Genomic DNA, 26,265 nt, shown 5'->3' on the forward strand with positions numbered 1-26,265 from the left:
TGGGGCTGGTTTGGGGGTGTTGAGGCTGGATCCGGGGTCCCAAACCCTGTGCGCTTGGCTACGCTGGTGCAGGGTGGGTTCAGGGGGCCTTGGGTAGGAAGGTTCCAGAAGCTGGAGCAGGGGTTCTGGGCTGGTTTCAGGGGCTGAGGCCCACTTAGAGGGTCTAGGTGGGGTGGCGAGCTGAGGGTTACATAGGGCGTCTCTACGTATGAGGTCTGGGTGGGCTTCTGAGCCTGGGAGTCCAGAGTTGGTTCTACGAGCTGAGGCTCCGTGGGGCATGGGCCGGTGGGGTCCAAGGGGAAGGGGGGTTGATGATGCCAGAGTCGGCCTGCCCCCTCTGGGAAGAGCCCCTGCGGGGGCGCGGGGCAGCTTCTGCACCTGGGAACCCCAGAGCTGAGTCTGAGAGGCCCGAGGGCAGCGGGGGGGGGGGGGGGGCCGGGGCGCGGGGGCTGCGGAGGCGCGCGGGGCGCGGGGGCGCGGGGGCGCGGGGCTGCGGGGGCGCGCGGGGCGCGGGGGCGCGGGGGCACCTGCAGTAGAGCGCGGCGATGGAGTTGGCCCAGTCGCCGAAGATGCCGCGGCGGTACTCCTCCAGGCGCGGGTAGGCGCCCGCCGAGAACTTGCGCGTCTTGCCGGCCTTGCCGCGGCGGGACCACACGGTGAGCTCGCAGCGCTGGGCCACCACGAGCGACGAGGCGGTGTTGGCCCAGTCGGAGGGCAGGAAGGGCAGGTCGGCGCCCGGCTCCACCGACAGCTCGGCGCCCGCGCAGCAGTTGTCGTAGTAGGGGTCGCTCTTGTCGAAGAGCCTGGCGCACGTGCGCGTGCCGTCGGCGTTCTTGAGGTCGGCGGGCACCGGGCAGGCGCCCCGGGCGCCGGGGACGGCCGCCAGCGCCAGGGCCAGCAGCAGCGCGCACAGCGGGGACATGGCGACGCTGCGCGGCCGCCCCCCCGCGCGCCTATATGCTCCCGACCGTGGGAAGGGCGAAGCTGCGCGATAAGGACCCGGGAGGGGGGGGCACCTTCTCCCCCAGGACCCGGGAGCCCTTCCTGACCCAGGCAGGACAGCGGAAATGCAGATGGACGGGCGCTAGGAAACTGGCCCGCTTACGTTTTAAAGTGGTAAAGAAAGTCGGCCCACAAGACCTGAGGACGAGCCCCGGCCAGGGCAAGGGCTGTCTGAGGTTACTGGCTGCAGCACGGGAAGAGCTTTCCGAAATTGAAGAGCAAACAGCCTCCTTTGCAAATAAGGGGAGACCGGGGGAGGGAAGAGGCAAGCTGGGGCATCCAGGGCTGAGCAGGGGTGGGAGGAGGTGCAGGGGGCCCCTCAGGAGGAGAGCTGAAGTATCTCACTTTAATCTTCTCTTTAGAATAAATTTATGTCACCTTTGGTTGTTCTTTGTTCCTTTTCATAAGCTAATACAACTCTAACATTCGGTTTTTACTAAGTACCGACAAGCAGGCTTTACCGAGTAGTCGCACCCAGTTTGGCATCCAGGGTACATGCTGCTGATTATAACTTTTTTGCTTTGAAGTCAAATAAAAAGTGCACAAGTTATAAATGCAGAAGAGCAATCTAGCACCCCTAACAAGGACCCCCGAAAATTTTCATGCTGAGACTGTGTATAGATTTCAGTCTTGTGTTTCCTGTAAATTGATCAAAATGTCTGGGCAAAAATGACTAACGCTGTTTGCATCTTTGTACGTATTTATTACTTGATGTAATAATAAAACCTATTTTCATTAAAAAGAAACAACAAAAACAAAGCCAGAATCAGTGAAATACAAGATGGACATATTTGCCTAATACTTAAAAACCTTTGCAAGTCAATATACAAAAAGCTTAGGGGAAATTTTTTTGTGACACTGAAGGCCGCGTAGAGTTAATACGTATAGCAGACAGCGTGCTTACAAACTGACAAAGTAGCACCTAGAAGGACAGGCTCTGGGGGGGTTGGGGGTGGGAGAGGAGGCTGCCACCCCCGTCCCCACCCCTCAGTTACCTGGAGCCTCTTCACCAAGGGTGGAAATCCTGTATCTATAAAATAAAAGCTGAGTCTGTTGAACTGTATAAAACTTTAAAACTTTTGTATGGGGGAAAAAACTGACGTATTAGAAAATTCATCTAATAGACAACGACGTCTTAGGAATTGGCGAGCAGAAATGACACAAGCACAGGAGGCTGGGGTCCCCAGGGCTGTACAGGGCCTCGGCTGCTGGGAGCCTGGCCGGAACCCTCCAGGGGGCTCTTTAGAACTCTCAGCCCCCCACCAGACAAAATCAGGGGTCAGGGGTGTGGACACACCCATCACGCAGCCAAAGTTCAAGTCCCGGCTCCGTGAGCAAGTACCAGTCCCGGCCTCAGTTTCCTCATCTGTAAGGCGGGTGCTAGTTATTCCTGCATCATAGGTTTGTTGTAAAGATTAGAAAGGATGGTGGAGAGTTTGGGAGGCCAGGAGAACAGCCCTGGGGGCGAGGCCATTGTTGTGCCTCCGAGAACTGGGCTAAGGAGGGTGTGACTTGCCGCTGTAACAAACACCACAAGCCAGCTGGCTTACAGCGAGAGAAATGTATTCTCTCATAGCTCTGGAGGCCAGAAGTCCAGAATTCAGGTGTCGGCAGGGCTGTGCTCCCTCCGTCTAAGGAAGACTCCTCCCGGTGACATCCCGTTCCCAGCGGCTGCCGTGGCGTTGCTTGGCCTGTGGAGGCTTCACTCCCATCTCTGCCTGTGTCGTCACATGGCCTTGACCCTGGTGTCCCTGAGTAACCTCTTCTGAGGACCGCACTGCCCCCCAGTATGGCCACACCTTAACTAATCACGTCTGCAAAGACCCCATTTCCAGATAAGGTCACGGTCAAGCACAGGGGTAGGCTCTCCGGCATATATTCTTGGGGGACAAAATTCAACCCACAACGAGGGTGTGGCAGCTTGATAATATTTATAAATTCCCAAAAGAAATATAGATTATGTTTGTAAATCGGTCTGTGGCTCTGGGTGTGATATCCTTTGATGGATTTAAATTCAAAGATTTTAAGTTTACTCATGAAAACCAGTTCAGGGCCTTTGAACCTACCACATCAGTAGGGTGTGGCTGAGCGCCTGCCCCCTTGGGCTGCCTAAACAGACAGTCCAGACTCTCAGGAGAAGACCCAGAAGAAGGGAGAGAGAACTTCAGTTCTGACCCTGCAGTTCCCCGGGGGAGAGACGAGCCATTCGCCTGACAGTTGCCAGCAGACCTTGTGAAGGGAACAGAGCAGCTGAGAAGCGCTGGGAGACGAGCCCTTGGCCTGCCTACCGCTGAGATCAGAAGAAGCGGCGCCCTCGAGCCTTAGGGGGAAGGCGCAAGGAGACCGCCCGCCATCTTGCGTCAACACATGGCCACAGAGTTTGGTGAAGAAGTAACCTTGGGTTGGTCCTCCTTAGAGCCTTGTAACTGTAAGCTCCTTCCCCAAATAAATACCCTCTATTTATTTTTTTTAAGATTTATTTTATTTCTCTCCCCTTCCCACCCCTTCCCCCCAGCTGTCTGCTCTCTTGTGTCATTCGCTGTGTGTTCTTCTGTGTCCACTTGCATTCTCGGCGGCACCGGGAATCTGTGTCTCTTTTTGTTGCGTCATCTTGCTGCCTCAGCTCCCCACGTGTGCGGCGCCACTCCAGGGTGGGCTGTGCTTTTTTTGCGTGGGGCGGCTCTCCTTGCAGGGTGCGCTCCTTGCATGTAGGGTTCTCCTACACGGGGGACACCCTAGGTGGCATGGCACTCCTTGTGCGCGGCAGCACTGTGTGTGGACCAGCTCACCATAGGGGCCAGGAGACCCTGGGTTTGAACTCTGGACCTCCTATATGGGAGGCGGCTGCTTTATCAGTTGAGCCACATCTGCTTCCCTACATACCCTTTATAAAAGCCAACAGATCTCTGGTACTTTGCATTAGCACCTCTTTGGCTGACTAATGCAAGGGGTAAATGAATTACTCCATGGGGAATCACTCAGGGTGGGGTCTGGCTCGGTAAGTGCCACCCGTGCATGGGCTATCGTTATTACGTCCAGTGCCCGGAACACAGTGAGAGCTCTGTAAGTGGAAAGCACACAACAAAACCACACCAACACAATGCGTGATTGCCCACAGCCACCCAGCTGACTCTAAGTCCCGACTGTCCCCAGACACTGTGTCTTCCACCTTGGACAGGGAAGTCAGGGTTAAGAGCTTTAAATGCTGTGCTTGCTCGGTGGCACATGTACCAAAACTGGAAAGATATAGAGAAGTTCAGCATGGCCCCTGCGCAAGGATGACACTCTAATTTGTGACGTGTTCCGTATTTTTGATGATTTTGAAAATATGACTTGCGAAGGAGTTTCTTAGATCTGAAATTTTCAGGAGTCTGAGAAGTACTAAAATAGTTACCTTTGAATAATCATAAAGTAGATGTCTAAAACAAAGGGGATATGAAAAAATATTTTGTCTATTGTAAAAAAAAAAAAAAGGCTTAAATGCTAGAAGCACCCAGAGATGGGTTCAAATTCTTACTCTTCCACCTGCTTGCTGAGAACACTTGTGCAAGTGAATTTACCTTTCTGAGCTTTTGCTTCCTTTTCCCTTCAATAGGATAATAGAAGTGAGGTCACTAGATAAAATGCCTTATAACTAATATAATAAAATATTATTCATAAATAATCCACATCATTGTTATTTATGAATATTTATGTATTGGTCATTTATAATTCTAAATTAATACAATAGCATAACATTAAGCATCTAAAGCACAAAGCACAATGAACAGGAATGATTATGATTCTTTTATTTTTGACATTAAAAAAAACAAAAGTGTCAGGAAGCAGATGTGGCTCAAGCAGTTAGGGCCCACCTACCACAGGGGAGGTCCCAGGTTTGGTTTCTGGTGCCTCCTAAAGAAGACGAGCTGGTGCAACAGGCTGATGCAACAAGGAAACACACTGAGAGACACAACAAGCAGGGAGTGGATGTGGTTCAAGTGATTGGGTGTCTCCCTCCCTCATGGGAGGTTCTGGGCTCAGTTCCCGGTGCCTCCTAAAAAGAACACGAGGAGACACAGAGAACACACGATGAGTAGACAGCAAGTGCAAACAACGGGGGATGGGGGATGATATAAATAAATAAATCTTTTTTTAAAAAAGCATCTTGTGGTAACATCTACAACACAACATTTCCCAGGTTGACCACTTTCAAGTCCATGATTCAGTGGTGTTCATCACAGTCCCGGTGTTGAGCTGCCATCACCGCCATCTGTTACCACGATTTTCCCATCACCCCAGACAGAAACTCTGCACCCATTACGCGTTACTTGCCCATGCCACAGCCCCACCCTGGCTATTTTTACCAGGATTCTGAGTCCTGCCCCCTGGCCTGGCCCTGACCCCAGATCAGACCTGGACCACCCTTCCTCCTGTGCCCCCACGAAATCTAATCTCCGGCTGCTCACTTCCCAGCAGTCCCGCTGGGAAGCTCTGCCAGGGGCGCCGGGCACATGGTGGCAGCCTCGGACCTGGAGCAAAGCCGGGCACAGTCCCCTAGAGCCCCCCCCCCCCCCCCCGCAGAGGACCAGGAGCCTCAGGCACGAGGGCGACGTGGGCATGGAGACCCTGATGGGGAGGGGCAGGGCCCGCGGGGCCGCAGTGCACACAGCCAGCGTCAGACGGACCCACGGAGACCGGGAACCGGGGCCAGCCGCGATGGCCTCCAGGGCTGGCGGCAGATCCCCGGGGACAGCGTATCTAGCGCGGCACAGGCTGGTACACGGCCACCCTCAGCATGCTCGCAGCCCCCACCCCCTACAGAACCCCACCCCCACCTTCACGGCGAGCCCCCAGTCCCCGACCACCTACAGCCCGTGCCATCTCACGTGCACAAAATCCCACACAAACACGCATTTGATGCCACGCTCTCAACTCATAGAAAAATAAACATCTCCTTATTACACAATTTTTGTTTTAATGGAAAAATGTCCTGCCCTTGAGGAACCCCTGAGTCCTTGAGAGTGTCAGATGGTAAATCAATAATTCGAACACAATGTGCAGAGAGTTAGAACAGGGGCTGTGCAAAGGACTCTGGGAATGTAATGGGAAGGAAAACAGGGTGTTTTTCAAAGAGCATATATCCTCTGATATGTTTTGACTCTTATGAAAGAAATCCTCTTCTCCCAACTTCGAGTCCACATTTTTCACCAGATCTTAAAAAAGGAGATTGCTGGCTCCCCGTGAAATTGCCACGGAAAGAAAAAAGAAATTATTTGTCATTACTGGGTACCTGAAAATAAACATTATGGGTGGCACATAATTAAATGTTGCATAAATACATGAAGATACTCACATCAGTACTTAGGCTGTAATGATGTCACTGAACGGGGTTATTTCCATAGAATTGGAAGCAGCCAGGGCCATGTGGTTTGGAAGCGATGCTTCTCAGAATGTGGTCCCTGCGCCCGGAGCATCAGCATCTGGTGAAAACTGGTCAGAAATGCAAACTCTCAGGCCCCACCCCAGATCTACAGAGTCAGAGTCTCCGGGTTGGGGGCCCCACAGTCTGGGTTTTGGCAAGCCCTTCTGCTGGTTCTGATGTCCATTCAAGCTTGAGAACCATTTGGGCTTCTGAAGCTTCATGTGACTGATTCTTTCATCTAGAATTTTCTGTATTGAGAGCTCAAGTTTCGTAGCTCCTATAAAAAGTGTATTTTGGGGAAGCAGATACGGTTCAAGTGATAGGGCCTCCGCCGCCTACCACATGGGAGGACCCGGGTTCAATCCCTGGGGCCTCCTGGTGAAAAAGAAGAAGAGAAAGCAAGCCAGTGCCCATGTGGTGAGCCGAGTGCCCACATAGGTGCCCGTGTGGCGAGCTGAGTGCCTGCGTGGTGAGCCGAGTGCCCACGTGAGTGCCCGCGTGGCGAGCCAGTGCCCGTGCGGCAAGCTGAGTGCCCGTGCGGTGAGCCAGTGCCCACGCAAGTGAGTCACGCAGCCAGAAGATTACACAATGAACGAGAGGCGAAGGGGAGAGTCAAGGTGAAGCGCAGCAGAGATCAGAAAGTGAGGTGGCACAATTGGCAGGGAGCCTCTCTCCACATCAGAGGTCCCCAGGATCAAATTCTGGTGAATCCTAGAGGAGAAAGATAAGAAGAGAAGACAAAAAGAGAAATAGATACAGAAGATCACACAGCAAATGGACACAGACAGCAAAAACAGCAGGACAGGGAGAGGAAAGGGAAGGGGGAAAAAAGTGTATTTTGTGCAGTTTTCCTGATTAAAAAATTCCATTGTTATTAATATGTATCAATAAAACTGATTTTTTTAAAAAAATTCCATTAGCAAGAGAAAAAGGAATATCTCCTGGGGTTCCCAGATGTAGCCTCATAAAACAGTGCCTGAGAATGTGGAGAAGCGTGGGAAAACCACCATTGGTGTGACCTCTAGACTGTGGCTAACAGCAGTACTATAACATTCTTGCATCAATGCCAAGCTGTACTGTGATGATAATGGAGGTGTATGGAAAAAGTGTGCCAAGTGTATGCTATGGACAATGATTGGTGGTAATGTCTGATGATATTATCTCATAATCTGTAACAAATGTTCCACCAGGGCGTGGAGTTGTATGGGAAATCTACACATCTGTATGATTGTTTTGCAAGTGCACAACATCTGTAACAAAAAAATATGGGTTTTTTAAAGATTTATTTTTTATTTATTCCCCCCCCCCCCAGTTGTCTGCTCTCTGTGTTCATTTGCTGTGTGTTTTTCTGTGACTGCTTCTATCCTCATCAGCAGCACCCGGAATCTGTGTTTCTTTTTGTTGCGTCATCTTGCTGTGTCAGCTCTCCGTGTGGGCGGCACCATTCCTCGGCAGGCTGCACTTTCTTTCGCGCTGGGCGGCTCTCCTTACAGGGCACACTCCTTGCGCATGGGGCTCCCCTACGCGGGGGACACCCCTGCGTGGCAGGGCACTCCTTGTGCACATCAGCACTGCACATGGGCCAGCTCCACACGGGTCAAGGAGGCCCGGGGTTTGAACTGCGGACCTCCCATGTGGAAGATGGACGCCCTATCCACTGGGCTAAGTCCGCTTCCCTGTATTTTTAAAATAGGGTGGGTTGGGGGAAAATACACTAAATGTAAGATAAGGACTATACAACTATAGTTGGTAGTAGTATTTTGACAATGCTTTTGCATAGTTTGTAACAAATGTTTCACAACGATGCAAAGTGTTGGTGGCAGGCTGATGTATGAGACCCCTGTGTGACGTTATGTATGTTTATTTTGTAAGTTCACAATCTTTACTATACACTTGTGCATGCATGTTCATGTATGAATGATATACTTCAATTTTAAAAAATATGAAAAAACAAAACAAAACAGCGCCTGAAAGGCAAATGCTGGGAATGGTCTTGACTCTTCGATGCAGACAAAAGGTCGGTCATCATCTGACTTCTGGACCATTTTCTCAGACACCCCCACCCTGGGGGGAAGTGCCTTGTCCTAAAGGTTCCCGGGGCCCTCAGGGTCTCCTCATCATCTAGGTGATTTTTTGGGGTGTGTTTTTTAATTTGTTTTATTTTCCCTTAATTTGACTTTGTTTCATTCATAATAATAGTCATCTGTTTCCATTGCACATTTGGTTTTTTGTTTTTAAGGTTGATTTTATTTGTTTCACACAACACCCCTCATTGTTTAAGCTCTCTGTCTGCTCTCTGTCTGTTTGTTCACTGCTCTCTGTGTCTACTGTTCTTTTTAGGAGGCTCTGGAGCCAAACCCAGGATCTCCCACGTGGTAGGTGGGCACCCAAGTGCTTGAGTCACATGGTAGGCCGGTGCCCAACTGCTTGAGCAATACCCGTTTCCCTGGTTTTTAAAAAAGTTTCTTTTGTTCTACTTTGAGTTTATTGCTCTGTTCTTTTCCTAATATTTGAGATAGATGCTTAGCTCGCTAAGTTTTAGCCTGTTTTTTTTTCTTTTCCCACATTTGCGTTTAAGGCTTTCCATTTCCTTGTGGGGTTGTTGTGTGGTTTACGTAAAATAAGTGTGAGAGGTTTTGGTAATGGGTGGTGATGCTGGTAGCACAACACTGTAAATGTAATTAATACCACTGAAGTGTATACTTTAAAGTGGTTAAAATGGGAACTCTTATTTTGTATGCATGTTACTAGAACTTTAAAAAATTTAAGGTAATTGGCGTAGTGTGCCGAGACTGTGTGGGAACTGCAACGCGCTTAGTATGGGAACAACTAAGGTTGGCATCGGCTTTGATTGCTCTTATTAATCAGGGCCTTAGAGACAGAGGCAGGGGGAGAAGGCTGTATCAATTATGTATTAGTTTTCTGTCACTGCTGTAAGAAATGACCATCGCTTCAGTGGGTTTAAAATAGCACAAAAAAGGAAACGGACTTGGCCCAGTGGTTAGGGCGTCCGTCTACCACATGGGAGGTCCGCGGTTCAAACCCCGGGCCTCCTTGACCCGTGTGGAGCTGGCCCATGCGCAGTGCTGATGCGCGCAAGGAGTGCCGTGCCACGCAAGGGTGTCCCCCGCGTAGGGGAGCCCCACACGCGAGGAGTGCACCCGTAAGGAGAGCCGCCCAGTGTGAAGGAGAGTGCAACCTGCCCAGGAATGGCACCGCCCACACTTCCCGTGCCGCTGAGGACAACAGAAGCAGACAAAAGAAACAAGACACAGCAAAATGGACACAGAGAACAGACAACCCGGGGGGGGGGGGGGGATTAAATAAATAAATCTTTAAAAAATAAAATAAAATAAAATAAAATAGCACAAAAATATTATCTCGCAGTTCCGGAGGCTAGAAGTCCAAACTGGATCTGCGGATTCCTTCCAGAGCCGCTCGGGGAGCCTGCAGCTCCTGCCTCCTCCAGCCCCAGGAGGCCTCCCGCGTTCCTTGGCTCCCTGCCCCTCCCTCCGTCCCCAGAGCCAGCTGGTAGCACCTTCACGTCTCTCCGACTCTGACCTCTTCTGCTTTCCCCTTCCACTTGGAAGGCACCTTCGATTACCTTGGGCCCACCTGGATAAACCAGGAGAAGATCCGAGGGAGGGCCCCACTGAACCAGCCACGCAGTGGTGGCGATGGGTGGGTGTGCCAAGGGCAGCGACTTACTCGATGCGCGCTCATGACCGCACTTCCTGGGAACTCACTCGTGGAGAATAATTGCAATCTCTGTTCCCCATCCCGAGTGGGGTGCAACGGGTTACCCACACCTGCCAGCGTAGGTAGGCGCGTGCTGAGCCGGCAGTGGAGCGCGCGCAGCCCTGCACGTCCAAGGGCATCACGGACCTGGCATTGCTCGATCGCGGGCAGCTGAGCTCACCTTAAGCCACCTGAAGCCTTAACTCCCGCTTGCCGTGTAACATAACCTCTTCTCAGGTTCTGGGGATCAGGACGTGGACGCCTTTGGGGGACCGTTGCTCTGCTTAGCATGGGATTTTGTGGAGGAAGAAGGGAATGCCCTGTCCTTTCAGACTCCTTCCCTGAAAAAGTGATCCACGACACCCCTGTCTACACCCCATGGTCAGAACTTAGCTGAGTCTTTTTTGTTTTTTTAAAGGATTTCTTTCTTTCTTTCTCCCCCCTCCCGCCTTTGTCTGCTCTCTGTGTCGACTCGCTGGGTGTTCTTCTGTGTCTGCTTGCATTCTCATCAGGCGACACCGGGGATCTGTGTCTCTTTTTGTTGCGTCATCTTGCTGCGTCAGCTCTCCGTGTGTGCAGCGCCACTCCTGGGCAGGCCGCAGTTTCGCTTGGGGCGGCTGTCCTTGCACAGGGGCCACTCTTTGCATGGGGGCACCCTTACATGGGGGCCGGCACTCCTTGTGCACAGCAGCACTGCTCATGGGCCAGCTCACCACACGGGCTAGGAGGCCCTGGGTTTGAACCCCTGAACCTCCTATATGGTAGGTGGACGCTCTATCTGTTGAGCCACATCCGCTTCCCTATAGCTGAGTCTTGATTCAGCTTGGTCATATGTCTGGTGAAAAATCAAATTTCTTATTACTGAAGTAAGAACAGATATTGAGGTATTGTCCCGGGGGGTGGGAGGCAGGCTGAGGGCAGGAGGGGAATCAGGGGACCACAGGTCCCGGGGGAGCGGGGACTCCAGCCTTCCCCAGCTCTGGTGCCACGTGGTGGGAAGGGTGGCTGCGGGGCACTGAGTCACGGCCCCTGGAGCCTGCGGGCGTTACTTCTGGGGGATTTTGCAGAGGGGATTAACTTAAGGATCTTGAAATGTGGAGTAGTCAGGTATGATCAGAGTGGGCCGTGACCGTAATTCCAAGGGTACTAACGAGAAGGAGGCAGAGGAGAAGGCACAGGGTGATGGAGATTGGGGTGATGCACTTTGAAACGGAGGCATCAGGCAGTCTCCAGACGCTGAAAAAAGCAAAGAAGCAAATTCTCCCCCTAGAGCCCCCAGCAGGAGCCCGCCCCGACGCCGTCTTGATTTTAGCCCTGGAAGTCTCATCTTGGGCTTCTGGCCCTGACACTGCAAGGTAATACACACGTGCTATTTGAAACCACTTCCTTGGAGGTCATGTGTTACAGCAGCAATAGAGTAGGAGGCTGGTACCGGGACCTTGCCCTCAACTCTCCCATATTCCCTGGGAGATAGACCTGGGGGGCGAAATCCCTTGAGAAATTCAGGGAATCAAAATGATTATGGGGAGCTTTGGGAGGGGCTTCCAGAAGGCAGGGGCTGGATTAGGTTGATTGGTGTCCATACCCTCAAAAGTCGTAGGAGTAATACGAGGAGCGGAGGTCGCTCCAGCGGTTGAGCTCCTGCTTCCCACGTACGAGGCCCTGGGTTCAATCCCTGGTACCTCCTAAAAAAAAAAAAAGTAGTAATAAATAATAGTAGCATTAATAAAAATACTAGCAGCGAGGCAGGGGACAGTGCTAACACAGCCTGCCGCCTTTCCTGGGGACCCACAAACACGTTCTGTGCTCAGGGCGAGGGGTGTCAGCCTGAGAGATTAAGCACAAACCCCCAGGAGGTACGGCCTGCCGGATGGCCCTTCCCTGCCATCGCAGTCTGCCTCTGGTGGGCGTGTTTGGCAACAGAGCCAGCCCACACCCTGCTGGGGTAGCTTGTCCTGGCCGGGAGGAAGTGGGGTCCCTCCAGTGCCGCAGCGCGGTGTCACAAGAGGAGCGCTCAGATCGTCTCCCTGCTTCGGCCACATGCTGAGACTCGCTGCCCGATGGGGAAGCTGCCCCTGCTGCCTCCTCTGTGTGAGTAAGACGTCTCTCCGTCCGAGCCTGTGTGAGTCGAGCTTCCCTGGCGACCCCGACCCCTGTGCTGGAGTGGCCGGACTCTTCTTTAGGTGTCTCACGTGCTCTCATTTAATCTTCATAGACACTCGGGGGAGGGGTACGATGAGGCAGTCAGGACAGACGGGGGTTTGCCGCAGAACAAACAATCCCACCTCTCAGGGGCTCACAACCGCAAGGTTCCTTTCCCGCTCCGCCAGCACGCCCGCGCAGGTCTGTTTCGGGCTCTGCTTGGCCCTGTCCTCCCCTGGGACACCTGAGGGAGGCGCGACCACCCGGATCATTGCCAACCTCTGGGGAGAGGGAGAGGGCGAGTGAAACATGTGCCGGTCCTTAAAGCTCCAGCCCAGAAATGGCACAGGCCTCAGTCACTTTGTGTGTGTGTGTGGCTGAGGCATGTGGCACAATTCTGTCCAGTGTGACAGACTTCATTCTTTCGACAAATATTTTCTGAGCACCTACTCAGTGTCAAGTACTATTCTGGGGGCTGGGGACACAGAGATGAACAAAACAAACAAGAATTCCTGCCCTGGTGGAGATTAGAGTCTAGCAGAGAAAAACGGGCAATAAAAAAACAAAAATAATAAGCAAATTTATGTTCTGTTAGAAGGTGAAACAGGGAAGTGGGTTTGGCTCAATGGATAGAGCATCCGTCTACCACTTGGGAGGTCCGCGGTTCAAACCCAGGGCTTCTTGACCCATGTGCAGCTGGCCCATGTGCAGTGCTGATGCGCGCAAGGAGTGCCCTGCCACGCAGGGATGTCCCCTGCGTAGGGGAGCCCCATGTGCAAGGAGTGCACCCTGGAAGGAGAGCCGCCCAGCACAAAAAACGTGCAGCCTGCCCAGGAATGGTGCCGCACACACGGAGAGCTGACACAGCAAGATGACACAAAAAGAGACACAGATTCCTGGCGCTGCTCAAGAATATAAGCAGAGACAGAAGAACACACAGCGAATGGACACAGAAAGCAGACAACTGGGCGGGGAGAGGGGGAAGAGAAGAGAAAAAAAAATCTTAAAAAAAAAAAGAAAGTGAAACATGGTATGGAAAAAATAAAAAGAGCAATGTAAGGAATATCAGGAGTATTGGGGGGTTACAATTTTTAATGAGATTTCAGGGTAGGCTTGAAGGAAAGTCTACAAAGGGGTCCTGGGGAAGATTTTCCTTAGTGACAAGAAAGACACATGGTTAGAAACTGTCTCCTTTCTTCCTTTTTGACTTGGGATGCAATGTTTGGAACTGTGGCAGCCACCTTGTGACCATGAGGAGAATCAGCTTGAGCATGTGGCTGAAATGCTGAGGATGGCAAACCTGAAAGATGGGAAGAATCCGGACCATTGATAACATTGCTGTGAGCTCTTTAATTAGCCAACCCCTTATCTGTCCTACCTCCAGACTTCTTGTTATGTGAAATTACAAGTTCCTTACTGCTTATGCAAGTGGAGTAATTCAAGCAAAAAAAAAAAAATTCTTGATTCGTGAACTTGCATTTCATATACAACGGGATACTTTTATTTTTTCTACAGCTATATATGCAATGACAATATTTCATTAAAAAAACAACCCAAGAACTCTAAGTACGGAAGAAGTAAGCAAGCGTTCACCGAGGTCCCAGGAATGAAAGACCTCACCCCACAGCCCTCAGAAGCGTTCAGACCACGGAGAGCAGCCCAGGGGTTCTAGAGACCTTTGTTCAGAAATGGGAAGGGAGCCTTTCTGAGCACCGTCTTTGTTGTTGGTTTTTCAGGTAGTGCAGCTTGGTTCTGAACTTGACTTGGGTTCTATGCACAAGAATAAAGCTAATTTGTTCTTGACCTTGACACCAGAGTTGGAGATATTAGGATGTAGTAGACTGCATTATTGTTCAAAATATTTTCTTCCTATCCAAAGTCGAGAAACCATCTCTTGGGGAGGATTACACATCTCTGCCCATTGACCTCAAGCTTGGCCATGTTACCTGCTTTGGCCGTGGAAGTGGCGAGTGTACCACTTCTGAGCAGGAGTTTAAGAGCCAGTGACAAGCCACCGTGTCCTCTGATCTCTGCTGTGAGACTGGCAATGTTCCAGACAGGGGCTGCCCCTTCCTCCTGGACTCCAGTGAGGAGCTGATATTCCGCTTACCCAAGCGACGTGATGCACGAGTGAACAATAAACCTTTATAGTTACAAGCCACTGAGATTTGAGGGTCATTTGTTACTATAACATAACAAATGACTGACACAGGAGTAATCTGTAAGAAGCTTGCTGCTGAATCCACAGGGATGTATGAAATGACCTGCAAAGTGGGAAGGGAGAAGCCAGTGAGGAGAGAAGAGGTGCTTCAGTATTTAAGGGGTGGGAAGAAGAGAGAGACCCAGGAACTGTGAGTTAGAAGCAGAAGCCGGAGGTTGAAGGAAAACTGGAAGAGTGGTGATGGCACAAATTCAAAGTAGGAGAGAGTTACAAGAAGGAGCTGGTGAGGAAGAAAGCTGGATGCTGCCGCGAGGTCTTCTGGAGTGAACATTAGAGAAGCAATCCTTGAATGCAGCCATGAAGAGATATTTGGGGAAGCGGATGTGGCTCAAGCAATCGGGCTCCCATCTACCGTACAGGAGGTCCAGGGTTCGATTCTCAGGGCCTCCTGGTGAAGGCAAGCTGGCCTGCACAGCGAGCTGGCCTGAGCAGAGAGCTGGCCCCACACAGAGAGCTGGCCCACACAGAGTGCTGGCCCACACAGAGTGCTGACCCTCGCAGAGAGCCAGCGCCCAAGATGATGCAACAAAAAAGAGGCAGAGGAGAGGAAATAAGAGACACAGCAGACCAGGGAGCTGAGGTGGCTCAAGAGATTGAGTGCCTCTCTCCCACTCCAGAAGATTCCAGGATCCATTCCTGGTGCTGCCTAAAGAGAAGACAAGCAGACGCAGAAGAACACACTGAGAATGGACACAGAGAGGAAACAGTGGGTGCAAAACATTGAGGGTGGGGGGAGAAATAAATAAATAAATCTGAAAAGAGAGAGAGAGAGCTGGTGTCGAGGGGCCCTTTGGGGAAGAAGCCCCCTGCAGGAGTTATGGAGACTAGAGTGGGGAACGCAGTAGAGCCAGGGGCACTGCTGGGAGAGAGAGGTGGAAAGCCAGCTGCAGAGGAGAGCACGGGTTAAGAAAGGGATTTTAGGGGGTGGGTGTAGCTCAGTGGCCGAGCGCCTGCTTCCCATGTACGAGGTCCTCATACTTCCAAAAGGGGGGGGTAGTTTATAAAAGGAGAGACTGCTGATGGGTACTTTGAGAAAAGAGAGGGGAAATTTGTGGAGGAATGAGATAGGAGGGTCAGGCTCAGGGACCGGCCCGAGTCAGGAAGAACCAGCTCATCCATCCAGACAGGGGGGAGGGGAGTGTGGAGCCGCCAGGAGAGCAGAGCAGGCGTTGAGGAAGAGCTACCTGTGGCTTCTAGAAGTCGAGGGAAGAGCAAAGTTTGGAGGCGGGGGGAGGTGATGGAATGATGGATATGAGCAAGCAGAGAAGGTGTGAAAGAACTGGGGTGACACTTTCAAGAGATGGAAATTTGCATAAAGAGTGACGCTCTGTAGATAGGGGCAGAGGAGCCGGCTTGCCTAGATTTGGCGCCCTGGGATCGTGTCCATCTCCCACCTGCCTCCGCGGCTGCTGAAAACAAGGACAGGTTATCGCTGCATACCAGTGACAGCCTCAGGGAACGGTGGAGGGAGGGCAAGCCCAGCTAGTCAGAATTCTTCATCCTTGGGGGAAACTCACCTTTCTTTTCCATACGTATCAATAAGGATGCCTTTAGCTGCAAGTAACAGAAAGCCCTGACTCAATTACATTTACAAGTGAGTGCTTTACTACCTCACACAGAATATAGACACAAAAGCCCTTAGCAAAATATTGGGGGAAGCAGATGTGGCTCAACTGATAGAGCGTCCGCCTACCACATGGGAGGTCCAGGGCTCAAACCCAGGGACTCCTGACCCGAGTGATGAGCTGGCCCACGCGCAGTGCTGCTGCGCGCAAGGAGTGCCGTGCCATGCAGGGGTGTCCCCTATGTGTGGGAGCCCCATGCACAAGGAGTGCGCCCCGTAAGGAGAGCCGCCCCATGCAATAAAAGCACAGCCTGCCCAGGAGTGGTGCCACACACATGGAGAGCTGACGCAGCAAGATGACACAACAAAAAGAGACACGGATTCCCAGTGCCACTGACAAGAATGCAAGCAGATACAGAAGAACACACAGCAAATGGACAGAGAGAGCAGACAACGGGGAAGGGGGAAAGGGGAGAGAAATTTTAAAAACAATAATAAATAAATCTTTAAAAACAAAACAAAATATTGGCAGATAGAATTCAGGATTATATAAAAAGAATTATATACCATGATTCAGTGGGGTTCATTTCAGGGATGCAAGTCTGGCCTGATATCTGAAAATCAATCAATATAATCCACCAATCAGCAGACCAAAGATGAAAAATCACAGGATCATATCAATCAATGCAGAAAAGCATTTGGTAAACTTCAATGCACATTCATGATAAAAATTTCCAGAAAAGTGGGAATATTGATCAAGAGAATCTATGAAAAACATTCAGCTAACCTCAAACTTACTGGTGAAAGACTGAAAGCTTTCTCCCTAAGATCAGGAAAACGGCAAGGGTATGCTCTCTCACCATTCTTATCCAACGTAGTCCTAGAAGTTCTAGCCGGTGCAACAAGGCAAGCAAAAGAAAGAAAAGGCATGCAGATCAGAAAGAAAGAACTAAAACTGTTTCCAGATAAGATAATTGTCTGCGTAGAAAATCCCAAGGAATCTAGAAAAATACTTCTAGAACTAATAAATGAGTTCAGCAAGGTCAGAGGATAAAAGACAAACATACAAAAGCCAATTTTATTTCTACATATTAGCAATGAACATGAGGAAACTGAAATTAAAAATACAATACCACTTGCAATTGCTTAAAAGAAAATGAAACACTTGAGTATAAATCTAACAAAACATTTTTAGGACTTATATGCAGGAAACTACAAAACCCTGATGAACAAAATCAAAGGAGATCTCAATAAATGAAGAGCCATACTGTGTTCATGGATTGGAAGACTCAACACAGTAAAGATGTCAATTGTCCATAAATCGATATATAGGTTTAATGTATTCTTATCAAAATCCCAGCAAGATTTTTTACAGATATAGGTAGGATTATTCTAAAATTTAAATGGAAAGCCAAAGGAAAGAAAATAGCTAAAACAATTCTGAAAAGCATGGCTAAAGTGGGAGGAATCAGTCTACCTGACTTCAAGACTTACTATATCATGTAACTTCTGTCATCAAGACAGTGTGGTAACGGCGGAGGGATTGACAAACAGATGAAGAGAACAGAATAAAGAACCCCAAAAGCAGACCTGCATAAATAGGCCCAAGTAATTTTTGACAAAGGTGCAAAAGGAATTCAAGAAAGGAATAGTCTTTTCAACAAATGGTGCTGGAGCAATTGGACGTACACAGATAAAAACAGGAAGCTCAATGTAAACTTCAGATCTTACACAAAAATGAACTTGAGGGGAGCGGATGTAGTTCAAGCAGTTGAGCTCCCACCTCCCTCATGGGAGGTCCTGGGTTCGGTTCCCAGTGCCTCCTGAAGAAAACAAACACAAACAACAAGCAAACAAACAAAAAAACCACCTCACAGAAGCCAAAATGGCTCAGTGGTGGAGCACAGGCTTCCCACAGGAGTTCCTGGGTTCAATCTCTGGCCCCCAGTACCTAAAAAAAAAGAACTTGAGGGGAGTGGATGCAGCTCAAGTGGATGAGCGCCTGCTTCCCGTCTACTAAGTCTTGGGTCCGATCCCCAGCACCTCCTAAAAACAAACAAACAAACAAACAAAAAATGAAACACCACCCACTCTCCCTTGGGAGATGCAGCACGGTGGTTGAGCACCTACTTCCCACGCTCAGGGTCCGCGGTTTAATCCCTGGTACCTCCTTTAAAAAAAAATGAACTTGAAATGGATCATGAACTTAAATGTAAACTGCAAAACTAGAAAGTTTTTAGAAAAGAACATAGGAAAAAAATCTTCGGGATCTGTGGGCTAAGCAGAGTTCCCAGACCTGACACCAAAAAGGGAAAAACTGACAAGATGGACTCCGTGGAAATTAAACATTTTTGCTCTGTTAAGGATTGAAAGACAAGTTACAGACTAGGAAAAAACATTTGCAAAGCTCATAGTAAAAAAAAAAAAATCTAATTAGAAAATGGGCAAAAGACATGAAGAAACTTTTCACCAAAGAGGCTACACAGATGGCAGATAAGCCCATGAAAAGATGTTCAACATCATTAGCCATTAGAGAAATGCAAATTAAAACCATGGTGCAATAATGCGATATCACTACACACTTACCAGAATGACTGAAATAAAAAATAGTGACAACACCAAATGCTGGTAGGGTTGTGGAGGAGTTGGATCACTCACGCACTGCTAGTGGAATGCAAAAAGGCATAGCCGTTAGCTTGGCAGTTTCTTTAAAAAAAAAAAAAATTAAATCCAGAAATTGTGCTTCTGGGCATCTATCCCAGAGAAATGAAAACTTATGCTGATACCAAACTATACACAAATGTTCACAGCAGCTCTGTTCATAATTGTGAAAAGCTGAAAACAACCCCGATATCCTTCAGCAGGTGAGTGGTTAAACAAATTGTGGTACATCCTTTTTTTTTTGTACATCCTTTTCATTTGATAAAAAGGAACAAATTATTGTACACACAACTTAGAGCTGCATCTCCAAGGAATTATGCAGAATGATAAAAGTCAATCCCAAAAGGCACACTGTACAATTTGATTTATATGACCTTCTCGAAACAATGGAATTATAGAAATGGAGAACAAAGCAGAGGCTGCTGGCGGTTCAGGATGTATGGAACAGGGGAGATGTTGCTGCGGCTGTAAGTGCCACAGGAAGCCTCCCCGACGTCATCTGGCTGTTCTGGATCTTGACTGTGTCAAGGTCAATATCCTGGTTGTGATATTTTTTTTTCTTTTTTTTAAAGATTTATTTATTGGGAAACGGACTTTGGCCCAGTGGTTAGAACGTCCGTCTACCATATGGGAGGTCCGCGGTTCAAACCCCGGGCCTCCTTGACCCGTGTGGAGCTGGCCGTGCGCAGTGCTGATGCGCGCAAGGAGTGCCGTGCCACGCAGGGGTGTCCCCCGCATGGGGTAGCCCCACGGGCAAGGAGTGCGCCCGTGAGGAAAGCCGCCCAGCGTGAAAAGAAAGAGCAGCCTGCCCAGGAATGGCGCCGCCCACACTTCCCATGCCGCTGACGACAACAGAAGCGGACAAAGAAACAAGACGCAGCAAATAGACACCAAGAACAGACAACCGGGGGGGGGGGATCTAAATAAATAAGTAAATCTTTAAAAAATAAATAAATAAATAAAGATTTATTTATTTATCCCCGCCCCCGCCCCGGCCCCGGCCCCGGCCCCACCGCCGTTGTCTGTTCTCTGTGTCTGTTGGCTGCGTCTTCTTCTTTGTCCGCTTCTGTTGTTGTCAGCAGCACGGGAATCTGTGTTTCTTTTTTTTGTTGCATCATCTTATGGTGTCAGCTCTCCGGGTGTGTGGCACCATTCCTGGGCAGGCTGCACTTTCTTTAGCGCTGGGCGGCTCTCCTTACGGGCGCACTCCTTGCGCGTGGGGCTCCCCTACGCGGGGGACACCCCTGCGTGGCACGGCACTCCTTGCGCGCATCAGCACTGCACATGGCCAGTTCCACCCGGGTCAAGGAGGCCCCGGGGTTTGAACCGTGGACCTCCCATGTGGTAGACGGACGCCCTAACAACTGGGCCAAGTCTGCTTCCCTATATATATATTAAAGATATTATTCCATGTCCCCTGCGCAAGACGGCTCCCTCATCTGTTTGTTCATTTTTTTTTTTTTTTTTGCTTGTTGTCTGCTTATTCCTTCTTTTAGGAGGCACTGGGAACTGAATCCAGGATCTCCCATGTGGGAGGTGGGCACCCAACTGCTTGAGCCACATCCACTCCCTGCTCATTTTTTGTTTGCTCATTGTTTACTTGTTGTCTTGCTCATTGTCTGCTCGTTGTTCATTTGTCTTCTTTAGAAGGGACTGGGAGCTGAACCCAGGGCTTCCCATGTGGGAGGCGGGCGCCCAACTGCCCAAGCCACATCTCCCCTGGTTGTAATATTTTACTATAGTTTTGCAAGATATTAGCATTGTGGAAAACTGGGTAAAGAGTGCAAAGGATATCTCTATGTTATTTCACACAACTGCATGTAAGTCTATAATTATCTCAAAATCAAAACTTAAAATAAAAGAAGTCTGGTGATGGGGGAAGCAGACTTGGCCCAATGGATAGAGCATCCGCCTACCACATGGGAGGTCCACGCTTCAAACCCTGGGCCTCCTTGACCCCTGTGGAGCTGGCCCACATGCAGAGCTGATGCACGCGAGGAATGCCCTGCCATGCAGGGGTGTCACCCCCGTGTAGGGGAGCCCCACGCGCAAGGAGTACACCCCGTAAGGAGAGCCACCCAGCGCAAAAGAAAGTGCAATCTGCCCAAGAATGGCGCCACACACAGGGAGAGCTGACACAAGATGACACAACAGAAAGAAAGACAGATTCCTGGTGCCACTGATAAGGATAGAAGCGGTCACAGAAGAAAACACAGCGAATGTACACAGAGAGCAGACAACTGGGAGGGGGAGGGAGAGAAATTAAAAAAAAAAAAGAAGTCTGGGGGTGGGAGTGGGTCTCCCAACCCAGAATGTTTAGTAAATGAATTACATCATCATAGACCCAGACACATTCCAGCTCTGCTCTGCCATCTTCAGATTGTCAGATTGTCAGCTGGGGCTTCAGCCTGGCTCCCACTCATGCTCACAAAATGGCTGCCATCATTCCAGGCATCACATGCAGAGAGAACAGCACTAGAGGAGGTTACAAAACTTTCTCTTTCTCTTTCTTTGGAGCTGGGCTTTGAACTTATGGAGTCTTATTCCGGAGACTAGGCTTGCAACAATTTTGCCATATTGCAGAAAGGACTGGGAATAAGAGGCAAAATCTAATTGATGTTCCCATCCTTGGACCCAGGCCCTTCCTCACGCCCTTGGGTATTTTTGGTTTCAATTTTGACATAAAATATTTGATACTCACAAAAGAATATTTGAAATGCCCATGTGAGTAGTGCATCTCAACAATAAAGCCGCAGCCATCACCCATCACCCACCGTAAAACCTCAACGGTCACAGCACCACTGCGCCGCCCCGGTGCCCCTCCTGACCCCAGCCGCCTGGCTCCCAGATGATCGCCGCCCCGGTGCCCCTCCTGACCCCAGCCGCCTGGCTCCCAGATGATGGCCGCCCCGGTGCCCCTCCTGACCCCAGCCGCCTGGCTCCCAGATGATGGCCGCCCCGGTGCCCCTCCTGACCCCAGCCGCCTGGCTCCCAGATGATCGCCGCCCCGGTTTTTGTGTTTATCACTCAACGCTGGTCTTGCCACACATGTGTGGGTAGTTTGCTTGTTTTTGAACGTTACAAAAGTGTTGCCTTATTACTCGTCATCTTCTGTAATTTGCTGTTTGAACTCAGGGTTATGTCCCTGTGTCTGCTGGAAGTGCTTGCTGAGACAGTTAGCGAGGCAAGGGGTTCATGGGTAGGTAGGTGATGGCCGTGGAGGCTACAAGGGGCAGGAGGCCGAATTTGGCAGGGAGCACCCGAGACGGTGCTGCAAATCTGACCCCCGGAAAGGAGCCCAGCGGTGCAGGACCGGGCGCGGTGAACACTACGCAGTTCTGACCAACTCTTGACAACCCAACCAGGAGCTCGGGAGCAAGTGTCGCCCCTTAGAGAGACGCCCCGCTGGACAGCCGCAGCCTGGCTTCGCGGCCCTGCCAGGCTCGGGAACGGGAGGGGCGCCTGGGAGAGCGTGGTCTCGGCGCAGAGCGGAGGCAGCGCCTCGAGGCCCTGCGGCTGGAGGCCTCGGCCACCGCGCTCCTGGCGCCTGAAGGGCAGGTGCGTCCGCCCGGGGCGCTCTGGCAGCCCTGCGCTGGCACCGCCGTGGTGTCTAAGGTTGATCCGCGTCGAGCTGCTGCGTAGATTTCCACCCCCCAGTTTCACTTGTCCATTCTACTGTCAGTGGCTCTTCTAACTTTTTGCTTTTACCAACGATGCTGCGAGGAAAATTCTTGCGTGTGTCTCTGGCGCGTGAGTGTAAGAGTTTCTCTTAACGTATCGGAGGAAATGCTGGATTACGGGATCTGCACATATTCAGCTCTGCCAGCTAATGCCAGAATGTTTTCTCTTGTTTGACGCTCGCTTTGTCTTTCAATTTCCCTTCAAGAATAGATAGCCTGAGCGGGTTTCCGCTGCTGGCAATCAGATTAGTTCTAACCCACAAGAGACCTTCCCTGACCTTTTGATGGCCGCTCTCTCCGGGACCCCCTCCCAGGAGCCGCTGTGCTGGGAGCAGTCGCTCCGCGTTTAGGGCCACGCTGACCTCAGGAAGTCAAAAGGGCGTGAGCCTCAAATGCGCGTTCAACACGTACGCTTAGAAACGCACACACTCACAGCGCACGCAGCGACGATCCGCATCTCTGCAGGGCACCCGCCTGATGGCAGACACTTAAACAGGCACTGCCTCAGCCGGGATGCGCAGGGGTCCTTGCTCCACGTCACGGGCCAGCCCCTTCTCTTTCTCGGTGCCCCCCACTTCCCAGGGCGTGACCCCCAGCTGCATCTTCAAGGCCAGCCCGAGTCCTCTTTCTGATCCACAGAGCGGGAGGAGCGGAGGCAGAGAGCCCGCGGCCCCGTGCAGGCGTGTGCCCTGGATATTGTTGGCAGGACTGTGGCCCCGCGCCGATCACACGGCCTCAGCTCATGCAGGGGACCCGGACCGACGTCCTCTCCAATGCCAAACGCGCTCCTGCTGCAATGGGGGGAGGCGCCATTGCTTAAAAGATAGACGAATAACGGGGACAATCCGCTCGAGTGGCTTCCCAAAGGCCAAACCCCTTCCATTTCTTCTTTACCCGCACACCCAGTGTCCAAATTTAGAAGAGACAATGCCAGAATAAAGTACCTTCCCAGCCTCCCTTGCAAGTAGGTCATAGTTGTGAGCCTGGATCCTGGCAAAGGGACCTGATGTGGAGGAAGTTAGACAAGTCGTTCCTCCACGGTGAAGGAAATGAGCTGCCAGGAGGAACCAGCCGCCAAAATAGGTAGGGATTTTGACGCTGCGACTAAGATCCACACAGAATGCTTTCTTTTTTTTTTTAAGATTTATTTTTATTTTTTCCCTCCCCTTCCCCCACTCCCCTGCCCCAGTTGTCTGCTCTCTGTGTCCATTCGCTGTGTGTTCTTCTGTGACCACTTCTATCCTTATCAGGAGACCCTGGAATCTGGGTTTCTTTTCGTTGCGTCATCTTGTTGTGTCAGCTCTCCATGTGTGTGGCGCCATTCCTGGGCAGGCTGAACTTTCTTTCACGCAGGACGGCTCTCCTTACGGGGCACACTCCTTGCGCGTGGGGCTCCCCTACATGGGGGACACCCCTGCGTGACACAGCACTCCTTGCGTGCATCAGCACTGCACATGGGCCAGCTCACCACACGGGTCAGGAGGCCCTGGGTTTGAACCCTGGACCTCCCATGTGGTAGGCAGATGCTCTATCCATTGAGCCAAGTCTGCTTCCCCTAGCAATGCTTTCTTAAACAAAATAGAGATGTGGTTCTCTCTCAAACAGTAGTCAGAGTGTGAGCAGTCTAGGACTGATATGAAACTTCACAGTATTAGGGACCCAGACTCCCCCTTGTTGCTCTGCCATTCTCAGTAAGGGGCCTCAAGGGTCTAAGATGGCTGCTCCAGCACTTGCCATTTTATCTGCATTCCAGCCAGCAAGAAGAGAGAAGGGGAAAAAGGAGTAGAATCTCTTTCCAATTAAGGGAATAAGCCAGAGGTTGCACTCTTTATTTCTGCTCATTTTCATTAGCCTATCCTAGCCACATGACCACAGCCAGCTGCAAAGGAAGTTAAAAGGTAGTTTTAATAGAGCAACTGTGTATTCAACTAAAATATAAGAGTCTATCAATAAAAGAGAAGGAGAGAATGAAATTGGGGGACAAACAGCATCTCTGCCACATTGTCCTCCCACTTCAGACCACCTTTGTGTAATGATATATGACTGGAACCCTGGCAGCCATCTTGAGGTCATGAGGCGAGACAGTACTGGTGCAGTGAGGATGGGAAAGTAGCAACATGAAAGATCCTAAGTCCATGAGAGTATAGCTAATGTGGTCAGGGACAGCAGACAGGTGAGGGAGTTCTGGTGAGGAAGAGGGACAGGGGGGAGGAACACATGAGAAGGAGAGAGTGAAGGAGCTGCCTAAAGAGCCAGCTGCTGGGGGCCAGGTGATGGCAGGGGAAGTCCTGACTCCCAACTCACCTGCAGCTGCCTCAGGCCCCGGGAGCTGGGGAAGAGGCGGGAGTTGCAGCTCCAATCCTTCAGTAAGAGCGACTCTTCCTAGGGAGCAGGGCAGAGGTCAGCTCGCAGCAGGAGGGGTGTAGGCTAGACCACTCCAGGGGGATTGGAGGATGGCAGCAGCAGGAGGGCCCCCACTCGGAAAAGGACGGTAGATGCACCTCTGCTGCAGGAGGACACGAGGTGGCCACTGCAGGAAGGTGGCAGACAGCCCGGGGAAGGCGGGTGCGGGTCCGCTTCAGCAGCATGCAGCAGGGCTAACCCACAGAAGGAGGGGTAGAGGCTAGCCCACAGCAAGAGGCACGGGGAAGGGGAGACTGACAAAGGCGCCCCTGGCCTTCCTGACAGCCTGCAGCTCACCAAGATCCATCCCTGGCCCCTGAACTTCTTTCCCCCAAAGCGGGACGTAGGGTCCTCCCTTGCGCCGTTGCCCAGGGGCTCTTCTTTGGGACGTGCAGCCTCGGCCTCCTCTTCGGGGTCTCAGGCCAGGGCGGCGTCTCTGAACTTCCCGCGCAGTCTGGGGTGTAATTCCTGCCTGAGCTCCACGGGGCAGCGTTTAGCTGGCCAGCTGGGCAGGCAGTCCCGGCTGACCTAGGAAAAGTGAAAACACAACTAGAGCTTGACCCCTGCCGCCAGGGGAGGCCCCGGGCTGGGCACGCCCGCAGCAGGCCGGGCCGGGAGCCGGGGAGCAGTGGATGGAAAGAGAAACCCCACGGACCCGGGGTTTGCCCCAGGCAGGCGCGTCGGGAGCAGGGCAGCGCTCAGGGCTGGGCCGCCCGGCGGGGATGGGGGCTGCCAAACGCCCACGAAGGGGCTAGGTTCCTAGAGGGAGGTGCTGGAAGGAGGGGAGACAACCAGGGAAGGACGCACGGGGGCGAGGGGGGAGGTCAGAAAGGCGGGGACAGCCGGGTCCAAAGGACAGGACCAGGCGCCCCTCCCCCAGCCTGGCATCCAGGGGAGGGACGTGGGGACAAAAGTGTCTGCTGAGGAATTCACATGCAGCTGAGGTCTTCCGAGGAGGGTGTGATGTGCCTCTCCCTCCCTCCCTTCTTTCCTTCCTTCCGTCTTTCTTTCTTATTCCCTCCCCCCCTTTCCTTCCATCATTGATTCAACGAGCATTTATTGAGCACTTCCTATCAGCCAGGCACGTTCTAGGCACTGAGGAATTCAGCAATGAACAAAACCCACAAAAATGCCCCCGTGGAGCTGACATTCCAGCGGGAGTCAGACAATAACAAGGTAATAAATTAAATATATATGACGCCAGATAGTAAGAAGTGTGCTTGAAAAAATGAGGCAGGGGGTGGGGCCAGGTGTGCAGGGGCGGGGGCTCTTCAAGAGGGCATTGGAGAAGGCGACAGCTGAGTGGAGACCTGAAGGAGGGGAAAGGGACAGAGGGATAAAAGTATAAGGAGCATGAATCCCCCCCAAAGAACTATTTGAATAATAATAATAATAATAATAATAATAAAAGAAGCACTGGACTCACTCAGGACACCTGAATCCAGGGTGG

The 26,265-nt window shown here is 51.2% G+C and overlaps 1 protein-coding gene and 1 non-coding gene across 2 annotated transcripts; one reads left to right on the top strand and one right to left on the bottom strand.

Moving 5' to 3' along the window:
• Positions 1-253: 253 nt before the first annotated feature.
• SYCN (syncollin) lies at positions 254-922 on the bottom strand. The gene has a single exon (XM_071208993.1). The coding sequence runs from the start codon at positions 920-922 to the stop codon at positions 254-256; it is 669 nt and encodes a 222-aa protein (XP_071065094.1).
• A 3,287-nt stretch (positions 923-4,209) lies between these two features.
• On the top strand, positions 4,210-4,315 carry LOC111761378 (U6 spliceosomal RNA). Its single transcript, XR_002794762.1, has one exon. It is a non-coding gene; the product is annotated as a U6 spliceosomal RNA (small nuclear RNA).
• The last annotated feature ends 21,950 nt before the right edge of the window (positions 4,316-26,265 follow it).

The sequence above is a fragment of the Dasypus novemcinctus genome, chromosome 18, assembly GCF_030445035.2.
Source record: "Dasypus novemcinctus isolate mDasNov1 chromosome 18, mDasNov1.1.hap2, whole genome shotgun sequence".
NCBI lineage: Eukaryota > Metazoa > Chordata > Mammalia > Cingulata > Dasypodidae > Dasypus > Dasypus novemcinctus.

Bases quoted from the DNA above. Each gene is read 5' to 3' on its own strand.
- SYCN (XM_071208993.1), bottom strand. From the start codon at position 922: ATGTCCCCGCTGTGCGCGCTGCTGCTGGCCCTGGCGCTGGCGGCCGTC.